Below are 13,426 nucleotides of genomic sequence, written 5' to 3' on the forward strand. Positions count from 1 at the left end.
GGAAAGAAAACAAAATTTATGCTTACCTGATACATTTATTTATTTCCGAATATGGCGAGTCCATAACCCTACCCTTTTTATTAAGACAGTTATTTTTGACTAAACATCAGGCACCTTTACACCTTTGTATTTTTCCTTTTTCCATTTCCCTTTGGTCGAATGACTGGGGTTTGTGGGAAGGGAATTGATACTTAACAGCTTTGCTGGGGTACTCTTTGCCTCCTCCTGCTGGCCAGGAGTGATATTCCCCAACAGTAATTGATGACGTTATGGACTCACCATATCCGGAAATAAAATAAATTATCAGGTAAGAATATTTTTTTTTATTTTTTTTAATCAATTTAAGACTTAAGGTCAGCTAATGCTTTCATTTATGATGCTGTTGTTGACATTGTTACGATTAACGTAAAAAATATGGCATTGGCAGTTCTGACCAGTAGGACCTTGAAGTTGGAATCATGGTCATCTGACATGGTTTCTAATTCTGGGCTTTTGTCCCTTCCTGTTCAAGGTATTTTGATGATTTTCTTTCCTATGACATGGAGAGTCCACAACGTCCAATTACGGTACTAGTGGGATATTCAACTCCTGACCAACAGGAGGAGGCAAAGAGCACCCCAGCAAAGCTGTTAAGTGTAACTTCCCATACCCATAATCCCCAGTCATTCTCTTTGCCTCTGTCAATGGAGGTTGTTCGAAGTTGGTGTCTGAAGAAATTATTCCTTTTATGGGTACTTTTCCCTGCAAGCAAGGATTGGGGTCTAGCTGTGTCCATGTCAATCTCTTGAGTAAGAGTAATGTTGGCTTTTAGCAGTTAAAAGGCGGCGAGGAAGTCTTTGCTTTACTTTTAACACTTTGCTACCCCTTTGTAGAAAGCCAGAGTTGGTTACTCTGTTCTTTCTTTTCTACCCAGTTCCCTGTCGGTGAGCTGATGAAGCGGACTACACCTGGAGCTGCTGTCTCTGCTCTGCAGCAGAAGACCTTAGAGGGTAAGTCCTTTTATATTTCTAATATTCCCTTCCCTTGGCATAGAAGTTGTTACTGTCATCAGGGACAGGGTGGACGGTTAACGGTGACCAGCTGGCACCTTCCATTGCCCTATAATATGGGTCTGGAAAATTAGTTATATCCCAGTCTGGGGATATCCGTGATTTAAGAGCAACCTGGATCTATCCGGCATCTCCTTAACAGGATCCGGTTCCCCCATTAGAGTCAGTCTTTTTCTTAGTGGGGATACTTATATGGAGTATATACAGTTATGAAACAGCAGATAACTCCATTACACTTTTTACTCTGTTCCTCTTTTACAGTAGCGGCACCTCCAGATATGACAGGAGAATACCGCTGACTGTGTTTATATTATTTGAGGAAATACTCCTATTGTGGGGTTGATTTATACATTCCCCTCCTAGAGCTTTTGTCAGCGTTACAGGTAGCCTATGCTTTTTTATCCTGCTTATTTATGCTGTCAGGATATGGAGCGTGTGACCATAGTAAGGCATATTATGCTATACTCCTATTGTGGGGTTGATTTATACATTCCCCTCCTGCTAGAGCCTTTTTCGGCGGGACAGGCAGCTGATGCTCTTTTATCCTTCTTATTTGGATATTTATATTTAGCAATCTTTTCTCAGTATGTAACTTTTCTCTGCATGAAACAGCAGATAGTTATGCAGCTGAAAATAGATTGGCGCCATTCGTCTTTTCCCATCTGTAGTGCATCATAGGGAGATAGCGCAGGCAGAATAGTGGACAGTGTATCTATTCTCTCTTCATGAGCGATAGCATCACTGTTTTTCAGAAACGCTGTATGATGGAATCATTTTTCTTTCTAATGAACTTTTATGTTTAATATGGAGACGCCAGTTTTTTTCATAAGTTAGGCTGTAGTCATGGCGGCTTGTGTTGCAAGGTCATTTGATTGCATTTTGGCGCCATGCGTTGTCACTCATTGCATCTCTTTTAAGTCTTCTCACTGCGATGTGATGTTGAGACTGCTTTGCCCTAGATGTAGAACAGCGGAGAAACTGTTTTTACAGTATGATGTGTCTAGTGGATTTTATCAGTTCTCTCTAGAGTGCAGTGAGAAATGGTCCTTTAAACTTAGCGATCTTTAGATGTAAATGGGGGCTGGGAAATACTGAATGTCAGTTTGTCCTTTTTATTTTCTACCCTCGTGTATTAGTCAGTGGAGGCTCCTCCATAGGAGCACATGAGCATGTAAACCCTCTGCTGAAAAAAAAGTATGAGAAATAAAAAAACAAATTACATTTTTAAACCTTTTTGGCTGAATAAATAAAAAAAATCCTCCAGACTCCACTTCAGTTTTATGCGATAAATTGAAGTATAGGCAAAAGCTCTTTCCACTTTCAGCCTGCAGTGTCGGCAGCGCCACCCATAACCCAGCCCATAGCCTTGCTAATCCCATAGCTTGCAGTGTGCGAGTGAGAGCCAGCTGTCACGTGACACTCGCACACTAAGAGCTGTGTGTGTGTGTGAGAGGAGGAGGAGCATTGTGGGCTTCGGTTCAGAATAGATAGTGAGGAGGTGCTGAGCAGAGAAGCTGCTGTAACAGCAGCCGTTAGGTATGGCATCCAATTACCGGGTAAACTGTCTGCAGCAGTGTAAAGAGGTTTCAGCCACCAATACACTGATTCTGTATTATTTGCATAGCATAGGGCTTTTTTCAGGCAGAAAGAATACGAACGTTTCAAATCCTGTCAGAGCAGCCACTACACGATCTGCAATCCTCTCCCCTCCCCCAACATTCTCTCTGCCTGAGACTAAGCCGTGCTGAAACACAGACTGAAGGGAGTGAAAGCAAAGAGCAGAGCCGAGGTAAAGGGAGCCAGGGGTTTGCGGATTTATGTTAACAGTTGAAAATATATATATATATCTCTTTCTCTCTTCCTTTCCAAAGGGTGGAATATGTAGACGAGTTCCCTAGTACCAGTCACAGGGTATGTTTTCTTGGGAACGATTATAGATTCTCTGTCCATGAAGATTTTTCTGACGGCGGTCAGAACATCCAAATTTCTCTTCAGTCCTCTGCCCATCCATCTGTGGCTCAGTGTATGTCAGTATTTGGTCTGATGGTTACTTTCATGGACATCATTCCTTTGGCTCGGTTGCATCTGAGATCACTGCAGTTACGCATGCTCAGACAATGGAACAGAGACCACTTGGACCTATCTCAGAGGATAACTCTGGATCCCTTATCAAAAGTTTCTCTATCTTGGTGGATTTCGCAGGACAATCTTTCTCAGGGCACATACTTCCTGAGACCGTCCTGAGTGATTTTCTCTACGAACGCCAGCCTGTTAAAAAGCTCTTTAAAAGCTTGGGGTCTGTGGACACGGGAATAGTTTCTCTGCCATAAATCATCCTGGTGTTAAGAACTATTCTCAATGCCTTGACATCTTGGCCTCAATTTTCTTTTGTCTGGTTTATCAGATTCTAGTCAGACAACATTACCTCAGTGGCTTACATCAACCACCGGGGAGGAACTCTGAGTCCCTTAGCTATGAAGGTGGTGTCTCGCATTCTGCATTGAGCGGAAGCTCACCATTGTCTCTTATCGGCCATCTGCATTCCATGGCTGGACAACTGGGAAGCGTTTTTTCTGAGCAGACAAGTGTTTTATCCCGGGGAGTGGGCTCTCCATCTGGAGGTGTTCTCAAAAATTAACCCTTAAGTGGGGGGTTCTGGAGTTGGATCTACTGGTGTCTGGTCAAAACGCCAACTTCCAAAGTACAGTTCTAGGTCAAGAGATCCAGGCCGCTCTGATAGACGCTCCGGCAGTTCCTTGGTTCTTCTCTCTGGCATAACCTTTTTTCCTCGGTTTGCTCTCCTTCCACGAGTCATTACTCATATCATTCAGGAGAGAACAACTGTGAACACTTAGCTCCTGCCTGGTCTCGCAGGATCTGTTTTGCGGATCTGGGGGAGATATCTCTTCCACCTTGGAGGTTACCTCTGGGGAGGACCTTCTGATTCAGGGTTCATTCCTCCATCCAAATCTAAAATCTCTGTAGCTGTCTTCTTAGAGATTTAATGTCTAGTCCTGTCTAGACGTGTTTTTTTGAGGCGGTCATTGATACTATGCCCCAGGCTCGTAATCCTGTTTCTCGCATGATTTTCCATAAGATATGGCGAAGCACCCTCTGGTGACGCAGGAATTGAAAAACAGGATGGGAACCAGGAGACCCAGGTTCAGATCTGGGCTTGGCTTTGACACTGTCTGTGCCTTTGGTACCTGTTGATTCCAAATTTTAAAATTTTTTGGTTTCTCCCTTCTCTTTCTGCTATTTGAGAATGCGGACGTCTTTGCATATCATGATGACCTCAGTATTTTAAAGGGACAGTCTAGTCCAAAATAAACTTTCATGATTCAGACAGGGCATGTTATTTTAAACAATTTTCCAATTTACTTTTATCACCAATTTTGCTTTGTTCTCTTAGTATTCTTAGTTGAAAGCTTAACCTAGGAGGTTCATATGCTAATTTCTTAGACCTTGAAGGCCACCTCTTTTCAGAATGCATTTTAACAGTTTTTCACCACTAGAGGGTGTTAGTTCATGTGTTTCATATAGAGAACACTGTGCTCATGCACGTGAAGTTATCTGGGAGCCAGCACTGATTGGCTAAACTGCAAGTCTGTCAAAAGAACTGAAATAAAGGGGCTGTTTGCAGAGGCTTAGATACAAGATAATCACAGAGGTAAAAAGTATATAAATATAACTGTGATGGTTATGCAAAACTGGGGAATGGGTAATAAAGGTATTATCTATCTTTTAAAACAATAAAAATTCTGGTGTAGACTGTCCCTTTAAGATTCTAGCATCTCTCCTGAAGTCGGGTGAGGATTCCCCGAATTTTTTCTTTTCTTCAGGATGGCCTGGAGAAAGGTTCTCAGTTGGTGCTCTGAAGGGTCAGATTTCTGCACTGTCCATTTTTGCACAAACATCTGGCAGATTTACCAGATGTTCAAGTTTTTTGTTCAGGCCCTGGTCAGTATCAGGCCTCTGTTTAACCCTGTTGCTCCTCAGTGGAGCCTTGACATAGTTTTTAGAGTTTTTTGCTGCAGGCTCTGTTTGAGCTGATGCATGTTGTAGATATGAAGTTGTTATCTGGGAAGAGTTTGCTTTTCTTTCATGTAATTAGCAAGAGTCCATGAGCTAGTGACGTATGGGATATACATTCCTACCAGGAGGGGCAAAGTTTCCCAAACCTCAAAATGCCTATAAATACACCCCTCACCACACCCACAAATCAATCTCTGCTCTTTCTGTTCTTTTTCACAGAAAGATTGCTAATCTTCCTGATATTCATTGTTTTGTACAGGCTTTGGTTCGTATAAAACCTGTCATTTAAGTCAATTTCTCCTCCTTGGAGTTTGAATTTGGTTCTGGGGGCTCTTCAAGCTCCTCCGTTTGAACCTATGCATTCGCTGGATATTAAATTACTTTCTTGGAAAGTTTTGTTTCTTTTGGCCATCTCTTCTGCTAGAAGAGTTTCTGAATTATCTGCTCTTTCTTGTGAGTCTCCTTTTCTGATTTTTCATCAGGATAAGGCGGTTTTGCAAACTTCATTTAAATTTTTACCTAAGGTTGTGAATTCTAACAACATTAGTAGAGAAATTGTGGTTCCTTCGTTGTGTCCTAATCCTTAGAACTCTAAGGAAAGATCGTTGCATTCTTTGGATGTAGTAAGAGCTTTGAAATATTATGTTGAAGCTACTAAAGATTTCCGAAAGACTTCTAGTCTATTTGTTATCTTTTCTGGTTCCAGGAAAGGTCAAAAGGCTTCTGCCATTTCTTTGCCATCTTGGTTAAAGTCCTTGATTCATCATGCTTATGTCGAGTCGGGTAGAACTCCGCCTCAAAGGATTACAGCTCATTCGACTAGGTCAGTCTCTACTTCCTGGGCATTTAGGAATGAAGCTTCGGTTGATCAGATTTGCAAAGCAGCAACTTGGTCTTCTTTGCATACTTTTACTAAATTCTACCATTTTGATGTGTTTTCTTCTTCTGAAGCAGTTTTTGGTAGAAAAGTACTTCAGGCAGCTGTTTCAGTTTTATTCTTCTGCTTATAATTTCAGTTTTTTTCATTATAAGATTTAAACTTTGTTTTGAGGTGTGGATTATTTTTCAGCGGAATTGGCTGTCTTTATTTTATCCCTCCCTCTCTAGTGACTCTTGCGTGGAAGATCCACATCTTGGGTATTCATTATCCCATACGTCACTAGCTCATGGACTCTTGCTAATTACATGAAAGAAAACATAATTTATGTAAGAACGTACCTGATAAATTCATTTCTTTCATATTAGCAAGAGTCCATGAGGCCCACCCTTTTTGAGGTGGTTATGATTTTTTTTTGTATAAAGCACAATTATTCCAATTCCTTATTTTATATGCTTTCGCACTTTTTTCTTATCACCCCACTTCTTGGCTATTCGTTAAACTGATTTGTGGGTGTGGTGAGGGGTGTATTTATAGGCATTTTGAGGTTTGGGAAACTTTGCCCCTCCTGGTAGGAATGTATATCCCATACGTCACTAGCTCATGGACTCTTGCTAATATGAAAGAAATGAATTTATCAGGTAAGTTCTTACATAAATTATGTTTCTCCTTGCTTTTCCCCATGCCTCATTTTCATGCAAATAAGGCGGTCCTTCGTACTAAATTGGGATTTCTCCCTAAGGTGGTGTCGGATAGACATTTTAATCAGGAATTTGTTTTTCCTTCTTTTTGTCCTAATCCTCATAACGATTGTCTTTTGCATAACTTTGATGTTGTGCATTCTATAATATTTTCCTTCAAGCTTTTAAAGGTTTTTGGAAATCTTCTGCCCTGTTTGTTTCTTTCTCTGGAAAGCGTAAGGGTCAGAAGGCCACTTCTACTACTCTTTCCCTCTGGTTAAGAAGTATGATTTGTTTTGCTTATGAGACTGCTGGTCAGCAGCCTCCTAAGAGAATTACGGCTCATTCCACTAGGGCTGTCTCCTCTTCTTGAACTTTCAAAAATTAAGCTTCCGTGGAACAGATTTGGAAGGCAGCAACATGGACCTCTCAGCCTACTTTTTCCGAATTCTAAAAATGTGACACGTTTGCCTCAGCTGAGGCTTCTTTTGGGAGGAAGGTTCTTCTAGCGGTGGTGCCTTCTGTTTAAGTCATCTAGCCTTTTTTTCTTCCTCCCTGTTCATTCCGTGTCCTCTAGCTTGGGTATTGGTTCCCACTAGTAATTGGAATGACATTGTGGACTCTCCATGTCATAGGAAAGAAAACAAAACTTATGCTTACCTGATAAATTTATTTCCGGACATGGAAGTTACACTTAACAGCGTTGCTGGGGTGCTCTTTGCCTCCTCCTGCTGGCCAGGAGTTGAATATCCCACTAGTAATTGGAATGACGTCATGGACTCTCCATGTCTGATTTATCAGGTAAGCATAAATTTTGTTATTCTTTATTTATAAAGCAGTGTTGTTCATGGGTAACTAGTCAAACATTACAATATAAGACAAAATTTAACACACAAATACAAGGGGAATCGAGGGCCCTAATCCCGTGGGAATTTACAAGCTAGGTAAAATTTTGTTCTGGTCTGGATGCTATTATTTCTACTGTGACTGGAGGTAAATGATCTTTTAAGTCGGCATGAAGGTGCAGCCCCCGATACAGATCTTCTGGTAGGGGGAAGAGTACGCCTTTTTCAGGGGGCTCGGTTTCAATCTGTTGGTTCTTAATACAGTTTCCCAGGGATACAGAATTAGTTTCAAATTGAGACCTCCCAGCGAAAGGTTTCTTCTGTCTCATGTGCTGAAGATTCCTGTAGATCCTTTTTTTTTCATACTGTCTTAGATCTGGAATCTATTGGAGTAATTGTCCTAGTTCCAAATTTGGAACAGGGTCGGGGGTTTTAATCCAATCTCTTCATTGTTCCCAAGAAGTAGGGGAATTACAGACCTGTTCTAGATTTAAAGACTTTTAACAAGTTTCTTCAAGAACATGGTTGGAGAATCAGTTTTCCAAAAAGTTATTTCTCCTCAATCGAGGGTTACGTTTCTAGGTATCATAATAGATTCAGTCTTAATGAGGTTGTCCTTTATGGGTCAAAGGAGGCTGAAGTTACTCTCAGCTTGTTTAAACCTTCATTCAGTTCATTTTCCCTCTGTAGATCTTTGCATGAAGGTGTTAGGTCTGATGACAGCAGCATCAGATGCCATTCCTTTTGCTCAGTTTCACATCAAACCTCTCCAGCTTTGTAATGGGGCAGGGATTATACTCTACTATCTCAGAATATCCTCCTGGATTTCATAGCAAGCCAATCCCCTTTCCTGGTGGATACATCATCAGTCCATGTTTCTAGGGGCATCCCTTGTTTATCTTAATTAGACTTTGATCACAACAGATGCAATTTTTTGGGTTGGGTTGCAGTCTGTGGATCCTAGAGAGCACAGGGAGTTTGGTTGCTTCAGGAGGCGAGATTACCAATATAAATGTTCTGGAACTCTGCGATTTTCAGGGCCCTTCAGAGCTGGCCTCTCCTGAAAGGAGACTTCTCTGCGTTTCCAGTCACATGGTGCAACAGCTGTATGTTACATCTGTCATCAGGGGGAAACTTGGTTCCCTGGCAATGAGGGAGGTGTCCAGAATTTTGACTTGGGCTTTGTATAATCTGCAGTGCATATTCCAGGGATGAGCAATTGAGAAGCAGATTTTCTCAATAGACAATCTATCAGTCAGATTATGGATCTATGGAGTCTTCCAGAAATATATTTGATGGCTTCTCAGTTAACCCACAAGCTTCCCATATTCTTTGCGAGGTCCAGGGATCCTCAGAAAGAGCTTGTAGAAGCTCTTGTAGCTTCGTCTTGCCTACATCTTTCCACCTCTTGTTCTGTTTACCAAGAGTGATAACCAGGAGCAAGCATGACGTATCATCAGTAATTCTGATTGCTCTAGCTTGGCCTCAAAGAGCTTGATTTGCGGATCTGGTGCAGAAGTCCTCCGTGGCCTCTTCCTTTGCGCCACAACCTTGTGCCTCATGGTCCATTTTTTCATCAGGATCTCAAGTCTCTAAACTTGATGTCTCGGAGCTTGAAAGCTTAGTTTTAAGACAGAGAGGTTTTTCGGGTTCTGTTATTGAGACTTTGATTCAGACCCGTAAACCTGTGACAAGGAAAATTTATCACAATGTTTGGAAGGCCTGTATTTCTTGGTGTGACAAACCGTTTTAGCTGGCACTCTTTTAAAATTCCTAGAATTCTTCATTTTCTTCAGGACGGTTTGGATAAAGGTTTATCTGCCAGCACTTTAAAGAGTCAGATTTCGGCCCTTTCAGTTTTGTTTCACAAGAAGATTGCTAAGCTTCTTGATATTTAGAGTTTTGTTCAGGCTTTAGTCAGGATTAAGCCAGTGATTAAAACGATTTCTCCTCCGTGGAACCTTTAATTTGGTTTTAAGAGTTTTGCAGCTTCCTCCTTTTGAACCTATGCAGAATTTGAATATTCAGCGTTTGTCCTTGAAGTTTGTTTCTTTTGGCTATTTCTTCTGCCAGAAGAGTTTTTGAATTGTCCGCTCTTTCCTGTGAGCCTCCTTATCTTGTTTTTCATCAGGATAAGACGGTTTTTGAGAACTAAATTAGATTTTTTGCCTAAGAAGGTATCTTCAGACAATATTAATTGTGGGATTGTTGTTCCTTTTTTAAGTGAAGGCTGTTTTGTTAGCTTCCTGGCTCAAGATTTTTATTCATAAGCCTTACATGGAAGCGAGACAGTCTCCTTTTAAACATATTACTGGCCTTTCTACCAGATCAGTTGCTACTTCCTGGGCTTTCTGTTGATCAAATTTGCAAGGCAGTTACTTTTTCTTCCTTAAATAACTTTACTAAATTCTACCAATTTTATGTTTTTGTTTCCTCTAAAGTAGCTTTTTGTGGGGAAGTCTTTAGGCAATTGTGTACATTAAGTATTGTTCTATGTATATATTTTGTCAACATGGGAATTTTTTTTCTTTTAAATCTAATTGAGTCCCACCCTCATTACTCGTGGACACCTAAGCTTGGGCATTAGTTTCCCAGGAGTAATGGTTTGTGGACTCTTACCACCTTTATGAAAGAAAATATATTTTATGCTTTCCTGATAAATTTCTTTCATGGTGGTGATAGTCCAAATAAACAGCCTACTTTTTGATTATTTTTTATTGTATTTTTCTAGCGGCAGTTAAAGTATGCTCCTCTTATTTATTTCATTTCCCCCCCTGCTCATTTTTTTACTCTTCTTTCCAACCTTTTCTTCTTGCTTGGTTACATGTCAGACTAGTTTCCAGTAAAGTGGTAGGGCTTTTGGAGTTTTGGGAATCTTTTTGCCTTTTAGTGGTCAGGAGTGGAATTCCCAGGCGTAATGGCTCTTGGACTCTCAACACCATGAAATATATATTAATTTATCAGGTAAGCTAAAATTATATTTTTCTCTAGATAAACCCCCTTCATGCCGGGCACAAATGTTTCATTCATAACATCGGAAAGAAGATTTGCATATATGTTCATGTGATTTCAAGACCAGGACTGGATCAGGGGAGACTGCCTACTCTGCTAGGCACGCCCCCAGTCCGATTTTTCATTCCCGGAAAGGAGGCGGCTTCAGGACGCCATATAAGGTAGGACGTTCCATGCCATCCTAACTGTGTTAAAGTCCAGCTCTATTAGGACGGCATGGAACATCCTAATGGCATGAAGTTGTTAATTTGAGTTATAGCTTGGTATATGTTTGTGTTGCTTCTATAGTAAAAATACCAATTAAATAACTTGTTTTTTGTTTGTTTTTTTACTTGTTTGTGAACTTATTTTTTCTTTTTCAGGAGCAAATAGTGAAAGGATGCCAAAATGGACTCTGCCCTCTGAAAGAATTTTTAACTGCTTTTTCCGAGTTTATGTTAAGCCCTGAGGACTACAAAACCGTTTGTTCCCTTACCTCAGAAAGCCGTGCAAATGACATGTGACTTACAAACGTCCCAAACTCTCCAAAGATCCCACTTAAATGTTAGTGCCTCTTTTTAGATTTGTGTGACTTCCTCACACCTCACTGCTGTATATTTTTAAATAGGTTGTATTTTATGTAAAAATACAATTTCTATATATTTTTTGAACATTTATGTAAACTTACCAAATGTTTCTATTAATATTGAGATCTTAGGTTTAGATTACAATAGCAGGTGGACACAGAAGCTATTGTTAAAGGGATATGAAATATTATTTTGTGATTCAGACAGAACATTCAATTTTAAAAAGTTTTTTTTAATTTTACTTTTATCAAATTTGCTTCGTTCCCATGGTATTCTTTGTTGAAGAGATACCTAGCTAGGTGTCTGGAGCACTACGTGACAGGAAATAGTGCTGCCATCTAGTGCTCTTGCTAATGGATAACATTCTTACAAAACTGCTGCAGACACCTGCATGCTCCTGAGCTTATGAACCAGCTTTTCAACCAAAGATACCAAGAGAACAAAATATATATATATATATATTTTTTTTTGTGGTGATTGTTTCATAAGCAGCACATTACAATATAACTGGTGCAGTTAGTACCTGCTGGATAGTTGTACTGCTAACGGACTTATTAACAGCAATATTAACTGGTACTGTTACCATGACAACCCTTACTTAGACCCATTGGAATAATTTGTAAAATATTGCAACATAAATTACAGAATACAGTGATAGTAAAGCTCATAATATTGCAGTGCGAATTAAAGAATGAGTACATAGGGTTAGGTGTAATTTAATTGCTGAAAATGCTTTTGTTACAGTGTATATCCCCCCTTTTTCTTGTTGCTAAGTTGCTGCTACCTGCCCCATTTCATGCAGCATTTTTTCATCTTATGACAAGCAGGTAGTACAGCCAATAGGAAGCCTGCCCCCTGGTTTATTGTTGCTTAGCAAAAGCATCTGCACAAATAAAATTACCCAACCATTTGCACTTGTTGTTTACTTTGCCTGCGCTGCAATATTCTGAGCTATCACTTCAAAACCTAACTGCCCTGTCTGAATAAATGTGCTGCATACTGTGGCCCATGTAAATGTAATAATGTTTTGATTTTTTTTTTTAAATTAAACATCATTTGAATATTTCTATTTCGGTATTTATTATAGCCATATTAAGAAACCTACCTGTTTAGCTCATTTCTTGATAGGGAAAACATACAATTTAAACATATAATGTAGACAACATGAGAGAGGTTAACTTAGAGCCATTTATTTTGATTTTGAAAAAGCAAACAGCTGGTCTGTTGGGAGAGGGGCATACTGTCTGATAAGGAACACAGAGAAAGAGCGTTCCAGGAGCACCGGGTTTCAGTAAAAGAAATACCATTAGTCGTATGTTAATAAGACAATGGGGTATGAAAAGTCCCCTAGGGTAAAACAGAGGTAAATAGCAGTGAAAATAAGCTGGCTAACACGCCATACTCTTAGCCTCATAAAAACATTGATTATAGACATTTATTTAAAAACATTTACTGCAACATCATTGGACTGTTGGTACACACCTCCAAAGAAAATAGACCAATTGGGAGCACGTACACGCCCCATTCTTAATATGCAAATCAAATGTCTCTATACGCCCCGCCCTCTGGCTAGAGCGATACTGGGGGTGTGCTTAAACTGGAGTCAACAATTAGCTATACCGTATGGCATGGAGAACATTAATTGCTCAACTCTCACTCAAATTGGCGCTTACTCTTGGGAGCTAAACCTAACCCAGGCAATAAATTCATGAACTTACCTGGATAAGCCCAGAATGAAAGTTGAGTACGTGACTCAAAATGAGGGAAGTGATAATCAAGGGACCTGGACTAGCATATAACTATGAAATGGAGCAAAGACAATGTACAAGAACAATGTACAAAAAACAATGAGCCCATGTTGTAGCTGGAAAGTCCCTGTATCAAAAGTAAATGTTCTTACATTAGTACACAGTATTAAGTGACTACAGTGTATGGATAGTAGCCCTACCGTGGAACGAAGTGTCGGGGCCCCCCCTAAACTGTGGGGTTAATAAAGGTACAAGTACCGCTTTGGAGGGGGTGGAACCGCGTCTCGGCACCTGGGTGTGAGCCAAGTTCAGCAAACTGTGTCAGCATTTCTAAGTATGTTTTGCAATGTTATTGTAACTTTCAATACTCACTAAGTGGGAGTGTTTACTGGAACGTATGAGTCAGACTGTTAAGCACTATATATATATATATATATATATATTTGAGCCCTGTTAATACGGTGGTGCAGTGTACTCTATTTCCCCTGACTTCATTTACTTTTGTGATAAGAAACACGCCCACAACCACAAGAACAAAAAAATATATAGTAAAAAGTACATATATACATTTTCAGAAAAAAACTAAACAATCTGTAATACTAATTAAAACACAT

The 13,426-nt window shown here is 40.0% G+C and overlaps 1 protein-coding gene across 2 annotated transcripts in view; it reads left to right on the forward strand.

The window, feature by feature from the left end:
- Positions 1 to 12,129, forward strand: part of ACP6 (acid phosphatase 6, lysophosphatidic) — a 108,957-nt gene extending 96,828 nt beyond the window's left edge. The window contains exon 10 of one of the 2 annotated variants that reach the window (XM_053705891.1): positions 10,861 to 12,129. In XM_053705891.1, coding sequence (XP_053561866.1) covers positions 10,861 to 11,001 — 141 coding nt within the window. In that variant the 3' untranslated portion in view covers positions 11,002 to 12,129. The remainder of the gene's footprint in view (positions 1 to 10,860) is intronic. The other variant, XM_053705892.1, reaches the window with a different exon arrangement.
- The last annotated feature ends 1,297 nt before the right edge of the window (positions 12,130 to 13,426 follow it).

This window comes from Bombina bombina, chromosome 3, assembly GCF_027579735.1.
Source record: "Bombina bombina isolate aBomBom1 chromosome 3, aBomBom1.pri, whole genome shotgun sequence".
NCBI classification, from domain to species: domain Eukaryota; kingdom Metazoa; phylum Chordata; class Amphibia; order Anura; family Bombinatoridae; genus Bombina; species Bombina bombina.